At 42.5% G+C, this 18414-nt stretch overlaps 1 protein-coding gene across 1 annotated transcript; it reads left to right on the top strand.

Annotated features, from left to right (window-relative positions):
- Window positions 1599–16415, top strand: CD28 (CD28 molecule). The gene is made up of 4 exons (XM_021397509.1): window positions 1599–2011; window positions 9014–9367; window positions 9593–9711; window positions 13860–16415. Exons 1-4 carry the CDS (start codon window positions 1858–1860, stop codon window positions 13998–14000), a joined length of 768 nt encoding a protein of 255 aa, XP_021253184.1. The 5' UTR covers window positions 1599–1857; the 3' UTR covers window positions 14001–16415.

The raw sequence follows: 18414 nt of genomic DNA, 5'->3' as shown, positions 1-18414 counted from the left end.
AGGAAGGAAGGAAGGAAGGAAGGAAGGAAGGAAGGAAGGAAGGAAGGAAGGAAGGAAGGAAGGAAGGAAATCCCTTGCTCCAGGGATCAGAGGGAAACCATTGGAACCAAGAAGACTGAAGTACCAGAAGCTCTGGAAAGGGCAATATTGATACTGCTGTGTCAGCACAAAATGAAATGGTACACTATGGCTTGGTCTCTAGGGCCACAGTGGATAATTTCTCAGTAGCCCTGCTTACCTCACCTCCATTCAACCAGTCCAGTCTCTGCAGTGGGAGCCTTGCTCTGTCCTTGCTGTGGAAGAGGCACCTAAGGAGTGATAAGGGATGGAAGGGGTGGCCACACTGAAGGGAGTCCATGCTGCCCCCTCTCAGATTTTGCTAGTGGTATTCCTAGAGCAGAGTCTCTTCATACACAACTGCAGAGACACTAAAATGTTTCCATAGTCGGGTTTCCTTTGGTGCCCCTTTGCCAACATATGCCAGCAAAATGAATTGCTCTAGCTCACTCCCCCCTATCAAGTATTGCCCAATGCAATATATACTCTGATAACCCTGTGATGAGGTGACAGTATACTCCCTGTGTATTTTCAATCTGTATCCCAATTACAGAAAGGATCTGACTGCCAGGGTGTAGAAGTATGCATCGGGCATTATAAACACTGTGCAGGTTCAGTTACCTAAGCCAGAAGACATGACAATAGCATTTTTCATCCCCAAAAGTGGGCAGCTCAGCAAAAAGATAAGGAATTTTGTAACTGTGTTAGGGGATTCTCACTTGAAGCTAAGCCAGGACATTTTCATTAATAACTGCAGGTATACTCAGGATATTTATCCAGAAACCACAGAAGTGGGCTCGGCAAGAGAGAATGTGACTTTTTTTTTCTCTCTCTAAAGCACAAGGGAATTCCAAGACTTTCAATATTGCAGAAAATTTACATTGATTGCAAACCTTAAGAATCTTGTTAAAATTCCTAGACTGCAAATGGGTATACCAGCTACAGCTGCTCTTAGATTATACAGATAATTTCCAATAAGACACAGCTTAAAGACCTCAGAGGTTAGGAACAGCAGCTTTCAGGGCAAAGTTGAGTGAATATCAGTGAAGCCAAGAGAAATACTTGAAATAATAGGTCTCTGTTGAAAGCACTGATTGAGAAGTGTGCTTGCTGCATGCTGCCTTTCTTGAGATACCAACTGGATTACAGAAACACTCATTTATAACTCAGGATTTTTTTTCAAAAAGGAAAGGTATGGTAGATCAGCTACTTCTTGCACTGGTTAGTCTGCATGTAGGTGACAAGCTGATGCAGAAAACTGAAAATGCACAAACCAAGATCACTTCTCGCATGATACACTGGCACTCCTGGGCCTAGGAGCAGGTAGGAGCAAGACAGCAAAACAAGAAAGGGAGAGTTCTGCTCCTAGGAGAGAGGAGAGATGGAACTCTCTGAGCACGCAGTTTCCTTAGGGGCCAAGCTTGGCCAGCAGGAAGTCAGAAGTTGCTGTTTGTGCTTTCCATGGTGATGGGAACAGTGTATTCCTGTACGTGCTCTTGGTAAAGGAGCATTTCACCTCTAGGGAAGTCCATTTCTCCCTCTGATGGAAGCAGTCCTGCAAAGACCCAAGCATAAGCACACATCTTGCAATACAAAGAGAAGGCTCCACATTTCAGAGGGCGGGCTTCCACTGCCTTATAGGCATTACTGAATGCTGCAGAGGCACAGAGGAGGCTTCCCAAGGCTGAAGCCATCAGTGACAGCTGAACTTCCTGTTTGAACATTGCTGTAGTGGTGGTTTCACACGGCTGTACATCATGTGCCACGCAGGGAGGAGGAGAGAAACTGTGTGAGCTGGCGATGGTGCAGCCTGCCCTGTGGGGACGCTGGTGGCGCGAATCCCTGGGGGGCTCGGCAGTGCCTGGAGGGTGGGGACAAGGCCGTGGGCCCACCATCATCACCATGCTGGGGATCCTCGTGGTGCTCTGCCTCATCCCTGCTGCAGATGTTACAGGTAACAGAAAAAATGTTGTGATAATTTCCACGATTTTTCAACATTTGCATCATTGGAGAGGGGAGACGGTCTTGTGTAGATCTGAACTAGTTTTGCAGAATTTATGTTGTATTTGAATCTAAGGGAAGAGACAAAGCATGCTGCTGAGACTGCTTATGGATCAACTCAGTATAACCAGGAGGCAGATTTTTTTCTTCCATGAGTATCCCTCCAAGACAAGACTCAAGAGATATCTATTTAATCTGCCATCTCTTCAGACGCATTTGGAAACTGCATGCTTATTTAGAGGGAGTTTATTGCACCTTCCCCCAGGCTGCACAGATTGTGCTTTGTGGCTTTCAGCATCTGCTGGGGGGATCTGAGCAGAGCTGGTGCCTGTGCCCTCTGGGACCGCTTCCAAGCCTGCTGTGGTCAGCCCCATGTTCCATCGTGGGTCAGCTCGGTGTAATGGGCTGCAGAGCTGAGCCCACCCAAACTCCCACAGCATCAGTAAGTGAAAGGAACAACAGCAGAGCTGCTTACTGAGCTCAAAGTTGGGAGGATCGGAATTGCCGACTTTCTGATTTTTGCATCATTTAGTAGTTCATTGATAGTAACTAGATACGTAGCTTTTTTCTGAAAATATTTTTGACAACACAAATGTCTATTTGTGATTTAGAAATCCAGAGTCTTAGTAAATCTTTCTGAATCTTCTGTTGTCTGGCTGCTGTCTTTCACTGATGCAGTGTTAGTGTGTTCAGAGCTACTAAGTCTTTCCAAGGAGTACATCAAAATGCAAAGCAAGGCAAGAGATGATGGGTTTTGCTAGGATAATCTTGACAATTTTTCAAATCATTAGCTTATAAACTGTTGTTGTTTGGTCTCCTCCAAATATCAGTGTCTTGTACTTTGTGAGGAATTTACAGATAGGAACAAAAATCTGTTTTCCAGTACAAATCTTTCACATATAGAATATCTTTAAAGAGCTGCTTTTCCTAATACAAGAGATAAAATTCATTACATTTTTCCTAAATTGCATGTTACTTTTCTGTAATTCTTTTCCTCATGAAAGGCATTGTGATTTGCATGAAGCCTTGATCTATATTTCTTTATGAGATGATAGGCTCTTTCTTCCTTGTCCTTTTTGCATTTTCATAATTCTCTGCTTGCAATATCGTAATTACCTCCACAGCGGGCCTCTGGGTTGTCTGAGAAGACAATAATTCCAGGAGGGGAATAGGTAGCAGTGATAAGTTAATAGTTTTAAAACCATTTCCGTGAGGTGTGAACATCTTCTAAACAACTCTTTTGAATTACAAGAAAATACAGTGTGTGGTTATCAGACACCGGGGTTATGCCATGATTCTCTAGACATCCATACACTTGCTTTGTGTTAAGAACTTGAATTTCTCCAGCAGCTTCATTGAAACTGTTCAATGCTTAAAGAGAAGCATGAGTTAGCTTACTTTTCAGGGCTCCCAACTATTTCCATGTCCCTTTCCACCTCTTCTTTTCATTTTGATCCTGAGATGAATGATCCTTGCTACACAGACGATGTTAGGGCAAGTCAAAGCCCTGCAGAACTTCCTCAAACCACAAAGTGTACTTCGTTCTAGTGAAGACAACTAAATCTGTCCTGTTGTGCTGTTGTTAGGCTGCACCACTGAGTGTGGCAAGTTGAGTTTGAATTCTGGAACTGTAAAGCTGGGAAGAGACTTACAAGATTGGATTGATTCTTCCCCCTTTTCAGTAGAACTGATGTTTACAAAGCCCGTCCCTCTCCACCCTCATCATCCGCTTTCTGTCAGCTAAATAACTACGTAGCTACACTCTGCCAGAGAGGCTGCAAAATACTTGGCTATCTGTTTATTTCATGAAATAAAGTAATGTAAGAATGTTCCCACTGCAGAAGACCCCAAATGATCTCATCTTTTCAGTGCTTGCATAACCTCCTGGCTGGTGTTAAAATCAATCTCTGGGTGCTAAAATCAGCCTCAAACCCACTAAGGTTACCAGCCTGCAGAATGCAAGGCTAGCTGAGATTAGGATGACATCAACAAATTCTGGCTCAAAAATATCACAAACAGACAAGAGAAATGCCTGTGCTCAAACTGGGTTTGATTTCAGCAAGAACACTGTGCTTGGTGCAGCATTTGCACCAACGGAGGAAAGGTTAGTACAAAGCCAGTCTGTCACATTAGAAGGGGAGCACTCTGGCTCTACACTTAGACAAAGCACTGGGTCACCTAAAACTGAAGTAACAGAGAAAGACTCTTGCACCTAGGAAGGCGTAAAGGCAATTGAACAACAAACCAGCAGCAGAAGAAACAGAACAGCTTTGCTTATAACATAGCTGTGTGTCTTTCCACTTTTGGATTAAATAAGCTCCTTCCAGGTTTTCCTTTCCATCCCCCCACCAGGGACTTAAGTGGGCCATTTCTTTACTGTGCTCACAGAAATTCCAACTTATCCCAGATTCCTTGCTTTGGCAAATAGCACCCTGAAGCCAATTGGCATGAAAAAGAGAGTACAAAATATTTTTAACAGAATATTTTTTTCCAATAGCTGATAATGATTCATGGAAAGTTCTGGAAAAAAAAACCCTCAAAATAGTTAGTTTCCATACTCTGTCATCTTTATTTCACTTTCTTGACAAAAAAAAATAAAGAAAAAAAATTCAGTGGAGCTTTGTTTGCATCAGGGGTCTGTGACTGGGGAGGTAGTGTTTTTCAGATGATATACGTGGATTGGACTTCTTTCATGATGCAAAAAACCACCCACTTGTGATTATAAGATATGACGAGCATGACAACATACTGAAAATCTTAACAGAGATCTTGCACACTGTTGCTTATAAAACCTACAATCTTGAGAAAGCTTGCAGCATGTGCACACTGATTGAAATGTTTTTACATTTCTAGACATTACAGACTTTTGAAACTGGACAATGATTTTCATAACTGCCATTTGCTGTGTGAGGCCAAGACATAGATATTTTTTACTATATAGTATGACTGAACACAGCTCTGGAAACAGCAGTCATAACCCTATTTAGGGGAAAACATACACTATTGGAAACACATACTGGATGTTTCAGAGTTTCACTATTTTCATAAACTCAAAGAGACACAAGATAAACTGTCTTTATGAAGGCAAAAGCAGCTTCAGCTCAAGTTTGCTCAGACTGGTTCAGATCCTACTAAGAATACACTCAAATCCTATTCAGATCAGAAATCAAGTAAGGGACGTTTGGCCTTACTTTGTTTTCCCCACAAAACTAATATATATTTTGGCATGACTGACTTTATTCAATTTGAAAAAACTGCGAGCTTGGAGATGTGGGATGACAGCAGGGCCTGACATGCCTGTGGGGTGAGCCTGCCTTGCCCCAGCCCTGTCCTGTTCACATGGTGCTAATTAGGTCCTACAAATGGAAAACAAAACACCTTCAATCAATGCAAATTTCACATGGTAGAGCCACTTTGCAAAAGCAGATTTGTTTTAAGTTTGGCTTAATCAAACCACTTAGAAGCACTCCACAAATAAACTTTTTCCTGCTGTTTAGCTATCTCAGCACCAACAGTGTGGGGCAGGGTCATTAACACTCAGCTGGTATGGTGAGGCAAACAGTCTGGGGCAGAAAGCCAAGAAGTAAGGTAAAGGAAACTATTTTTTGGTGGATACATCCAAAGAGTTTGGTTGCCAATAAGCAAAATATCATGGCAGGGACATAAACAGTCCAGAGCTTTAATTAAATAGTGGAGCTCACGATTTGAAGCTATGTACTACTATACATCAGGAATCCGGACTAGCAAAAGTTCAAGGCAAGTCTCTGGGCTCTGCAGAAGAGTCTAAACAACATCTGAAAGTGGTCTCTCAGTGACACTGTTTTCAGTGGTGTCTTTCCTCTGGCCATAGTGATCCGATCACGCTATGTGGTAAACATCCATCTGTTCTTCTGTAAATACTTGCAGTGAAAAACAGGTATTTATTTGTAAGTACCTGCAGTGAAAAACAGGCAAGTATTTTTTTCTGAGCTGTAGTGCTTCTTCAGCCATCTCTTCAAGGATGCCTATTTTGGACATAAACTATGAAACAGAAAAACCTCTTCTGAAGGTGTATTCAGTTCCTTCAATAACCAGGGTTAGGTAATGGTGGACACTGGTGGGGTAAAAATCAGAACAATTCTGTCTCAAGTGAGATGCTTTGAGTTCTGCTTTTCTAACCAAAGAACAATTCCACTGCAGACTTGTACTTTCCCACTTGGGCCAAAGACTGATTTTCTGGCCAAAAAAAAAAAAAAAAAAAAACGATCAAATAGCACATCTAAAGAGGCAGAATGCAAACCTCACCTTTTACTAGAATGCCTTATAGGCAGGCCTATGTGAGAGCTTTTGTTGGAAAATGCTGATTCAATGAAACTGAAATATTTTGCTGAAATGTCTTCGCTTCAGTGAAAACTCACCACAGGCAGCACCTTCAGTAGGAACCAGCCTTGTCAGCTGTTACTGCCAGCCTGCTCTGGGATTCCAAGATCTCGAGGTTTTTGTACTGGAAAGAATGGAAATGCTCACTCTTCACCAAAACAAAAAGTTTCACAGTGTTTGGGGTCCCTGCAACAATGAGATTTGTGAGCTGTGATAAGCTCTGCTGCAACTGTCAAGTTAGCTACACTGAACAGAGATATGAGGAGGTTGGGCTGCAAACTCCTTCTTTGCTAAAGATTCCCCGTCTCATGTCTTCCTGCTCTCATGAGAAGAAAGGGCTGGTAAACACAACTTTTGGTGAGAAAATGAACAGCTTCAGCAGTTTCATGGGCTGGGCTGGTTCTTGGAGAACCTGTTGGGCATGGTTTGTTTTTACTGCCCACACCCTGCCACTAGTCCTGACCAACTCACGCGTCTCTGTGTGTTCACTCCCTGTTCCATTCTTGTGCATTTCATGTCTTACAATTATTACTGTGCCAGAGTATACCTTAGCAGAGGGCTTCTGGCTCAACTTCCCAATAGGCTAACAAGTGGCTGAGGGAAACCTAGCATGTACTTCTCTTTGGGAGCCTTTTGGGGTGCTGAGGAGCAACAGGCTTATGGACTCTTTTACCAGCTTACGGATGAGTAGAGCTGCTAGGAATTTTTCAGCTTCAGAGAGGTGTGAGAATGGGAACTGTCTGTGGAATGGCAATTCGTTAGGAAAATTTCTAACAACCACAAATGCATTTCAGAAGAATAAGGGAAAGAGTCTAGGATAACCAGATGGAGCCAAGGTTTTAACTCAGAATTTGTTAGACCCACACTCAAGTCCATCTTCTGTTTTGATTCAGAGCAAGGGTTACACCTGAATCTCCCATGTCCTTGTGAATGCTGTGACCACCATGTAAGTTCCCCATCTTCACTCACAGCTCTTGTAATGAAATCTATGCAAAAAGAAATAGTTTCAAAATGGAAAACGTGGCTTCACAGCACCTGTGGATATACTTGGTGGTATTTGGTGTGGATATTTTCTGGATCTATGTAAATAATATGTCAATTGTATGAATGCATTTGTTTTATATGCCTTTTGATTTTTATCTGTCTCTTGAAAGCAGAGCGTATGGCTAGGCCATATGACTTAAGTGGCCTCTTCCAGGCTAGTGTTTCTGCAGCCCTCTAGAAGCTCAGGCTCTGAACAGCCTTAAGGGAGGCATGCTTAAGTTCTTGACCCGAGACAGAGCATGGAAATAAACTTGTGTACCCTTCACCTCAAAGGAGTGTCCTCCCAAGAGGCCAGGGTGGTCCCTCTTCGTGTGCATCTAAGAGCACACTAAATGCAGCCATGTAGTCCTAAATATTAAATACTTTGAAACTTTTGTTTCCTGGGCATTGTGGATCTGGCCTCCTTCTCACTCTATTTTTCTTACTATCCTCTTAAAGTATCCTCACATGGATTAAGTAGAATGAATGCAGGTTTTACAGCAGATTTTGGAGAGACATACAATTGTCATTGTCTCAACCACAGCAATTCTTTGTGATGCATCAAAGGCTGCTAAGACCTCCTGTGAGTTGAACTTGCATGAAGGCATATGCGATGACATTCATATACAAAAGGGCTGTCCTTGCTTCTGGCAAGTTCCTAGCTTAAGAACCAAAACTCTTCCACTTATTTACAGGTCACCATTTGAAAAACCTCATTTGTACAGGATGGATTTTCTGGAAGCAGCTGTCTTTCTGCACAGTCTGTGCAGTGGTTGATTGTTTGGCAGACAGTAGTACAGAGTTCTACATGTCAGAAAACACTTTCTGTTTATGTATCAGTTTGGTCAATCCAAACTGAATTATATCTTCATGTGACATGCTTTTTTGCAGGCCAAGTGCTAAGTGCCAATACAGTGTAAGATTAGTCAGCCTATTTCCTTTGAGTGATTAAGAATCTACTACAGCTGCTAGCTAGATAAATTACTTTTGAAAAATTAAAATTATAGCAGTTCTTGCTTTTCGTGCTCCTTGCCCAAGGGCCAAATCCTTGAAAAAGTTCATCATATTCCACCTGCAAATATTTCAAGTCTATCCTTGAATTAAAAAGCAAATGTGTGAATAATATTCTCTTATCTGATTACTTAACTGAGCATTTAATTCATAGCATTTTCATGCCATGCATTTTCATGCCCTGGCAATCTGCATGCTAAGGAAGGAATGGACTAAGGTGGCCTTACACACGCACACACACTAACACACAAAGTAGCCTTCTGACCCGTGACTTTGAATCTTAATCATATGGGCCACTTTCTCTCATAGTGTTGTGACTCCATGGAAAAACACCCTCAACCTCACAGTCTCCCCTGGTGATGATGTAATTACTTATATAGAGAGAGGAGATTGCTGCATTGAGAGCTTCTGTGAGAAACTGCTTCTGCAGCATGGTGTTACGTACTGCCTAGCAGGGAGTGCAAGCAGAGGAGACATGGAGACAAGCTGCACAGGAGGGTGTGTGGTTCTGAAGTCTCTTACTGTATCTTGCAAACAAGTGTTTTTCTTCCCTACTTTCCAGAAAACAAGATTCTAGTGTCTCAGCATCCTTTGCTCATTGTGGCCAACAAAACGGCGACTCTAGTCTGCAACTACACATACAATGGAACAGGGAAAGAATTTCGAGCTTCGCTGCACAAAGGAACAGACAGTGCAGTTGAAGTCTGCTTTATTTCATGGAACATGACCAAAACTAACAGTAATTCAAACAAAGAATTCAACTGTCAGGGGTCTCGTGCTAAGGACAAAGTAATCTTCAATCTTTGGAATATGAGTGCCAGCCAAACTGACATCTACTTCTGCAAAATTGAGGCCATGTATCCACCTCCATATGTCTATAATGAGAAGAGCAATGGGACTGTCATTCATGTGAGAGGTAAGCTGAGAATCTGTATGCCAGTATCCTCCCTGTACACACTCCCTGCACGGTGGATTGAGGCAGAAAAAATAGGTGGCTTGCCTCTTAAAATGAAATTCCTGCTCCTGATGTCTTGAGAAAGACATCTTAAGCAGGTGTATGATAAGATTAATACAAATGGTGTGTTGGAATAAGGAGTAAATAAGCTTTGAAGTGCTTAAAGTTTTCTTTGTTCTTTTAAAGAGACACCCATCCAAACACAAGAACCTGAGTCTGCAACTTCTTACTGGGTTATGGTGGCAGTGACAGGACTTCTTAGTTTCTACAGTATGCTCATAACTGCAGTCTTTATTATCTACCGGGTAAGAAACTATTATCCTTTGCTTTATGTGCTCTTTGTCCCTATGTGCTCTTCATCTATCACACTATTCTTTCCACAGTTACCACAACTCCACTGATATCCCTCACATTAGGATCACAGTGCTTCTTCACCCCAGCTATGTACGCACACCTGTGCTATGCCCCAAGAAAGCTGAAACACCAGATGCTCTCCAGGCAGGCAGCCACCCTCTTCAATAGAGTCCTAAAGCAATGTCCATCTCCAGTTCCAACGAGTTCTCCCTGCCAGGGAAATATCTCCCTACATGCACTCCTGCCACACCCCTTTGAGACTATTCTGATGGAAGGAGCTCGCCTACAGTAAAATAATCCTTAGGGAGCCCTCAGTTGGCCCAAGACCATCCAGATTGATGTCTTGTGCCCATGCAGCAATTTCCTCTTGTACACACTATTTCTGACAGCTTGATTTCAAGAGAATAGGGGCACCAGTGCCTTGGTACCCTAAGAAAGCAGAGATAGTCTTGCAGTTCTTTATTTTTTTGCTTTCTAATCCCTCTGGAGATTTGCATGGCCCAGGACACATCTAGTCCAGCTTGGTTCAATACACAGCCCTGCTGGAGTAGGGAGAGCACAAAGTGTGATGCAGAGGCAGCAGAATGCCACCTTCCAGCACAAGTCTTAGGATCACCATCTCCCAGAGATGATTTCTCACTTCCTGCTGCACGCTGGAAAGACTTGAACTATGACCACAGAGAGTTCTGTTCCTTGCACTCTGACTCTCCTTGTATCTCCACCATTAAATTGTGTCTTTCAGTACATTACAAAGTAGTCTGTATAAAGGGTGCAGTTTCCCTGACAGGCTACATGCTGCACGTACACAGAAAACCACTCCCACTGCTAGCTGAAGCCTGAGCTTTGTTAACTGTTTCACAAAAATACACTTGTTCAGTACATGCATATTTCTAATGGTAAACAATCAAATTGGACATTGTCATAGGAAAATGCACACGCAGGTTAAGTGGTCCCTCTTAGTGCCTTACTGTAGAAACCGACGGGAGAGCTGTGAGAGGATTACAGCGAACAGCTGCTGGTGTTACAGTGCTGCGCTACAGTGGCTGTGCCTGGATGAGATACTATAGCTTCCAATCCATCGTTTAGGATCTGAAACCATTTTCCCTCTGCTATTTTCGCTTGGTACCCAATAGCTATGCACTGCACTACTAAGATGTCTGCTCCCAGCAAGACTGACAAGGCTGCACTGTGATGCGTGCTGCTTGCTGCATCAATTTTACCTGCTGTTATCGCTGCTGGTGCTATTCTCCTGATAACATGTGCTCTGAGTGTGGATGCACTTGGAGTGCTGTTGAATGTAAACAAAGCTGCCTAGAAGACATTGTAGATGTTAAAATGAGATCCTAAAAACGGTACTTGACAGCCAAGGCAAGTCTGTTTTACTCGAGTTCCTGAAAGCAGCTAAAGATGTGCTATTTCTTACAGTTCTATCTTCCCTGGAGGAAAACTGTTTTCCTCTCCAGAAGCAGCTGTATTTCATCCTGGAACAATCCAGAACTCACTCATGCTAGCAAAATATATTTCCCTCATGTGAAATTACCTCTTACATTTTAATAAATGAATTAAAAATTTTATTATGGAGATAAACACAGACAGACAAAACTTTTCTGTCTAATGATTAAATACACCAACTGCACTGCATAGCTTAAGTAGAAAATAATTTCCATTCAACCCTTTGCATATATATAACATAACATTAACATCAAATAGCTTTAAATGTCTCATAGAAATTAACTGCCTCACTCTACATGGACAGCTGTTAGATTTCTGACAGTAGCCTCCTCCTATTCCACAGCATCACATGCATATTGTACTACATGCAATATATTCATATAATATATATGTATATGTACGTAGGAAATTTCAGTTAAAAGGAGATTGTAAGAAAAGGTATAATCAGCATTAAGGAAAAAGAAGAAAGCACTTTACTTAGTTCCTGTAAGAAGGCCTTAATCTATGCAAGAACAGTAACCTCATGCACAGCCTGCAGGAACCACAGGTTCATACACTGCTGTAGCCACAAATTTCCTCTATGATTATACGCAAATTATTTCACTGCCTTCTGCTACTCTTGTTCCTGAAAGGGATGCTTCCCATGTCTCACGAGGGCACTATAAGGCAGGGATTCAAGATTGGAAATGAGATTTTTAAGGCTCGGTTAATGGGACAGATGAAAGATTAATAGCAGCTCTGGTTCTTTTGCCCCTTGAAGGAGTGCCCACTGTGCATTTCTACTGTAAGTGGTAGGCAAGCCATGATATACAAGAGCTGCTCCAAAAGTAATGCCTCCTATTTTATTATGTTGGCCCACAACATTAGAGGTGGATGTTGGTGGTATGGCAGTAGAGGTTGAATCTTCCGACCAGTATTCCATTTCATTTTGTTGCCATGTGACAGATGTCAGCAGAGGGGCAGACTGACAAAATGGTGTCTGATATGGAAGTGAGTATGAAGCAAAGGTGTATCGTTGAACTCCTCCATGGGGAAAAAAATGGCATCCATTGACATTCATTGATGCTTGCTGAATGTTTTTGGAGACCAAACAGTGGATGTGAGCACTGGGAGGTGGTGAGTTTCAACAGAAGAAACAGTGACATGAAAGACAAGCCATGTTCGGACAGCAATAGACAGCTGTCACACCACAAAATGAAGAGCATCTAGATCAGCACATCTGCACAAACTGGTGGATTACAATCAGGGAACTCTGTACGGAACTGAATATCAGCTTGAATGCATTGGAAACAATGGTGGCTATGTTGGAATATTGCAAAGTTTGCACCAGGTGGGTCCAAAAATGCTCATATAGGAATAGAAATAACACCTTCTGCAAGTTTGTCAGGATCTATTGAGGCAGTGTGAGGCTGAAGGTGGCAGCTTCCTGGATCACTTCGCTACCAGTGATGAGACATGATGACACCACTATGAGCTGAAGTCAAAATAGCAGTCCATTGAGTGGAGACGTGAATTTTCCATAGAAGAAAAAGTTCAAGACACAGCTCTCAGCAGGTAAAGTGATGTGCAGTGTCTTTTGGGATGGGAGAGAGGTGATCGTCTGGATTTCCTGGAACCCAGACAAACCATCAACTCTGACCACTGCATCACGACACTGACCAAGCTGTAGACTGGAACTTCCAGGGTCAGGAGGACAGAGAAGAAGACAATCTTTCTCTTGCAACACAATAACACCGGGACCCTTACCAGTTTGAAGACTGTAGAGCACATTTCCCATTTCAGCTGGACTGCCCTGCCACACCCACCGTATAGTCCAGTTTTGATGCCTTCTGACTTCCATCATTTCAGGTCAATAAAAGATAAACTGTGTGGGCAACATTTTCCTAACAACAATATCATCATAGCAGCTGTGAAGCAGTGTGTCACCTCCACTAGTGCTAACAGTGGTGACTGTGTTGACAAATAGCATTTTGCAGCTGAAAATTTGCTCTATCAAATAGTGCTATTGTGCTATTTGTATGTGTTGTAATTTCCATGGAAATAAACAGGAGACATTACTTTCAGAGCAACCTACCTATATAGCCTAGGATGTTTTTCCGTGCTCTTATTCTCTTCCATTTAAACCAATTTCCTTTCCCTCCTAATAAATAAAGTCAGTCTTCACTGCTCAAGACTGTATTGCTTCTGATGAGTCGTTCCATAGCTGAGAACTTGTGTTGAGAGAGATCAGTTTGTATCCTTGGTCTGCAGCATTCCTTCACCTGGAGAACTGACACTAGATCTCTCAGCAGATAAGTTGGAGACTTACGTTCAAGTTGGGTAGATTCTATAGATTATTTTATGAGAATGTGTGTTCTTTTCTAACTGTTTTCAAACTGGAGGCTTTCTTATAAATATGTATGCTTCTCTGAACCAACCCAGGGCCAGGATTGCCAGTAGCTGATGTGTTTGATGGTTGGGTGAGATGATTTGTTAATTCAAAGAAGAAAAAATCAAATGCATTATTAACATTTCTTACATCTTATTAACACTCAAAAGCTCTCTGCTCTCTTCCCTTTCTTTTTTTCCCCTTTTAGAATGTTCATCACAGGTAGGACAGACTAATTGCAGAAATGGTTTCACATTTCTCTCACCCCTTCTCCCACAGCAAAAATCCAAGAGGAACAGGTACCGTCAGAGTGACTACATGAATATGACCCCCCGGCATCCTCCTCACCAAAAGAACAAGGGCTACCCATCCTATGCACCAACACGAGACTACACTGCCTATCGCTCCTGGCAGCCATGATATGCACCAGCTGAACACCACTGTCCTTGTGTGCTTCTAGGCAGTCAGCTGCTCTTGGAAATGGAAGGACGGCCTGTCATTTCCTCATCATGTTTGTTATTATTGACCATGGATACCTACACCACAGCAAGTATTGGCTAAACTTCAATATTATTCAAAGATAAAAGATAAAAATGAACATAAAAAAGGGAGAAAAAGAAAAAAAGGATTGTTTTCCATGATGGCTGAAAATGTGATGTAACTTGCGTTGAGGGCTGTCGGTGGGTAAGAGAGAAGGATAGCACTGGGCGCCAGAACTGGTCTCCTCCTAATGTGTGTGGGTTTTTTTGAGCTGTTGGGGGAACCAGAACCAGAACTTCTGACCTTTCCCAACAACCACTGCCTTAGATTTAGCCTGTAATTTCTATTCCTGTATGTCTAATCCTCAGAAACCATTGTTGCTGTTAAATATGGAAAAATGAAAAAAAAACCAAAAAAACCCAAAAAAACCCCAACCTTCCCTCTGAGCCCAGAGCACAGTTTGAACTTTGAGACAAATACTTGAAAGAGATGAAAAAGTCAGCCAGAAGGTAGCCAAGCAATTAGGCTATAGCACAAGTGGGCTCACAGGGCAAACCAAGATTGAAAGAATGTTACTAAGCATTCCGCATGTGAGTCCTTAGATTATTCATTTCAGGTTTGTAAAGAACATTTGAAGTCATAACTGAGCTACTCTACAGAGTGAGAAACCGATCCACCTGAAGAAAAAATCAAGACAAGTAGGACTGTGAGAAGGATTTGCTGAGATCATGAAAAGCCCCAGTTCCTATGCTTCCTTACAGCAAGACAGCACAAAGTCATATGGTGAGCATTAGAAGACACCAATGTCAGATTTAGAGAGCTTTACCCTCATTTGTGAATTTTTGTTTCTATCCACAAGGCACTTCGCTGAGTCTTCATGAAAATTCATCCATTTCTTCTGTCACCTATGTTGTACCAGAGCTCCTTTGAAAGTCAGGGTCCAGTTATGAGCAACTAAAGATCCCTTGAACTTTTTTCCCATTAGCAAGCAATGTTTTGGGTGTGACAGTGTTCTCGGGTCCTACCACTGTGACCAGGGTCCCCATCTGCTCAGCTGCATGCAGGGACTGCTCTAGGCACTTTGAACTTTGTGCTGACTAAAGGTTACTTTTTATCTAAGTACCTTCTTCAGGGATGCTCCCTACTGGAGTAGGGTAAAGTCTTCAACAAAAGCCTGCTTCAATCCATTAATTAAGCATGTTTACATTAACAAGGCATCCTAAACTATAATTGGGGTTGTCTTAGCATAAGATCCTTTTTCATACAGAGAAGATGAGACGTATTTTATAGAGATTACTGAATAAACAATTAAATGATAAACAGATCCATATTTCCACTTTGAAATAAAATTGGGATTGTTCAACATTTACTTTCCTCCAAATTGAGACGAGAAGATTCTTTCTCTCTTTGAGGTAAGATGACAAAAATAGAGATGTGGAAGTGTGGCAACAACCTGCTTTGATGTCTTAACCCAAGTAAAGCTTTTGGCACTTCCAAATTGGAAGTTTTATTTGAGTTTGCTGACCAGGCCTCAGGCCATTCATGCAGAGTCACATTACCACAAACCATGCTCCTAGCAGGTGCTGCAGTCAGGTTCTTGCTGTCCCAAACAGGGTGTAACTCTGCCAAAGAGGCCCTGCGTGACACTGCAGGTTGCACGGCTGGCATTGGCATCACCCAAGGCCTTCCCAGCAGAACTGTGCTTGGCCAGCTGTGCAGCCCTTGGTAACTGGCAGGAGAGGCCCAGATGCCCACTGCCAGCAGGCAGTGCTGAGAGCTTGGTACAGGACCTCAGTCTCAGTCACAGCAGGCTCTGAGACTGCACTTCCCTGTGCCTTTGCACTGCAGCCATGGCAGTGAGGAGCATGTACAGGGGTGGAGAGGAAGCAGCCAAGCAGGGCCCGCACAAATCTCTGCACAGTCCTGAATTGTCCCTCCTCGCTAGCACTGGCAGCAGGATGCCAGTGCCTTGCCACTTCTCTTCATGCTCTTCGCAGGGAGCTGCAGGCAGGCACAGCCCTCTGCTAGGGCACAACTTTGTCTTGCCTGGCTCAACACTATCCACAGTATCCCTGTTGTGTAATGAAACATTAACAAGTGCTCACATTGCAATGCGGTGTGAAAAATCACATCTTCCAGTGCAAATGTAAGGCGAGACTGCGCATGTACACTGAAAACATAAATCAGGGTCAACGCTCTTCATTTAAACTAGGTATGTATATTTTTGCATGCAGATGTATCTGTTTTAGATCTACGTTCCTTAGAGTTTTATTATATGTTTTGCAATCTCCTTTTAAAATTATTAAGTGGATATGGTAAATTAAATCTTGAATAAATGCAGTGGGCCTGAGGCTAGTCAGTGGAAATTATTACTTTCTAAAGCAAATGTGGTATAATCTGTTTTCCTTCCCCTAACACTTTTGTAATCTCCATATTTAAGGTGTATCAATAGCTCCCAAGATGCGATACTGGAAAGTAAGACCTGGAACATGTGGGACACATATCAGTTCTATTGACAGACCAAAAAGAAAGGGAGATACAGGGAAACATCCTAAATAAATAATGAAAAAAATGAGGTGAACTGGGACAGGAAAAGCCTAAGCCCTGTGTTAAAATGAACACTATCACAATTTTAAAGCACTGTAGTGATACAATTGCAGCCTGTTGGAGATGAGATACCAGTAAATACCTTTTATCCACCACCGTGAGGGACTGAGAGAAATGGTTTGCAGAGAAGCAAGCCAGTTAAGCCTTAAGTCTGGCTCTGCATACGTGGATTAGCATATATGACAAACAGAGCAATCCTAATTTTTTCCATCTGGTCTCAGGCACTGAATAACATGCCAGGACAGCCCTGGCTCTTCCTGACCCTGCCTTTGGGGTCTATATTCTGTTTACAGTATGATGTAAAGAGAATCCTCCCTCTGCTGCTGCTCTGAACTTGGAAACTGGCCCTCGTGGAGGGCAGTGAGAGATCAGTAGGGTTTTCTGCCTTGCAGACAGGGCTTAATACAAATGCAAATATCATCCTGCTGAACAGTGATTTAATTTTTCATTCCCCTATCCTCCATGTTTGGATCTCAGTGTCAAATGAGCATCTGAACTGCAGTCATCATAACTGAACAGCAATCAACATATGCTGCAAGGGGTCAACCAAGGGTTGTACAGCTCCAGCCTCTGCACACTGATCCCTGTTTTTGCACGTCTCCAGTGCAGCACAAACCAATGGTCTAGCTGCGCTTCACTTCCAGCAGCCAAGCCCCTAGGAGCCCCAGGAGGAAGCCTGTGCTGTCTTTACTAGTATCTTGAGCCTACATTGCAGAGGTTGCCAGGTTTACTGAAGCCAAAAGTCTTGGGCATCCCTTCTGATTTGAATTCCCCAAATTCCAATATCCTCTTTCAGTATCAGATGTTTAAAAGTGCCTCTTTTTTCTTCTGTGGCTGTAAACGTGACCCCTGTATATCTGTCAAAAAATATCACATCTTCCTCCTTTGCATATCACCTCTTTTACTTTCATTTCTATGCCAGACACAGCATTTCAGAAACCCATCCAATTTGTTAATCTCTGACAATGTTGTGCAACCTTCCACTTGTCGCCGTGGCTACTTACTGCCTTCACAGCCTGCCTTGTATGCTACATTCCTCTTCACTGTTGGACAAGGAGTTGCCACAGGAGGTTGGAGCCATGTGGGGATTTGATATGCTCTCATATTCTGTTTTAAGGATTGGGAGTCTTTCATCTCTTTGATTTTCCCATCATCTTCAGTTTTTCAGTCGTGCCAAACAGCCACGTGGGAATCCCACACACCACGTGCTTCTCACGGGGCGTTTAATTTCTGTACATTTCATTTCCTGTGCATAGCAGGCTTTTGCCTTTTGCCAGGTTCATTGTGCCTGTGTACCTGCCCCGACAGCAGAAGCAACTTTGACTACTGATGATATGTTTGATACTGGGTACAAAAAGTTTGAGTTTTAGGAGCACAGAAGTGAATCTGCAGAGCTAAAGATCAAATCTTTCCGCTTTCAGGAAGGCTTTTTCTGTGTGACTGGAAAATAGTTTATTCAAGATGAATCACAGACCAAGACAATTTTGTTAGTCACTCACGCTAACCAGAAAACAGGTTAGGTTAATGAGTACAATGACAGCTTTGTTACAGTCCAATAAAGAGTGGGAAAGCACTAAAAACAGTATTAGGCAGTAATCTGTAACCAAAGTTAGTGTCTGTAATTGTCTGTGAGAGGGAAACATTACTAGCTGCTTATCTTGATGCAAATGGATTGTTGTTCAAAATTAGGCACATTTGTTAGAGCATAGCATTGCAGTATGTTACTATTCCAGCCTCAGGGGCATGC

Source organism: Numida meleagris, chromosome 5, assembly GCF_002078875.1.
Source record: "Numida meleagris isolate 19003 breed g44 Domestic line chromosome 5, NumMel1.0, whole genome shotgun sequence".
NCBI classification, from domain to species: domain Eukaryota; kingdom Metazoa; phylum Chordata; class Aves; order Galliformes; family Numididae; genus Numida; species Numida meleagris.
This window is presented reverse-complemented; position numbering and strand designations above follow the sequence as displayed.

Coding starts and splice junctions, on each gene's coding strand:
- CD28 (XM_021397509.1), top strand. CDS start 1,858: ATGGTGCAGCCTGCCCTGTGGGGACGCTGGTGGCGCGAATCCCTGGGG. Junction 2,012..9,013: donor CCCTGCTGCAGATGTTACAG/GTAACAGAAAAA, acceptor CCTACTTTCCAG/AAAACAAGATTCTAGTGTCT. Junction 9,712..13,859: donor CAGTCTTTATTATCTACCGG/GTAAGAAACTAT, acceptor CTTCTCCCACAG/CAAAAATCCAAGAGGAACAG.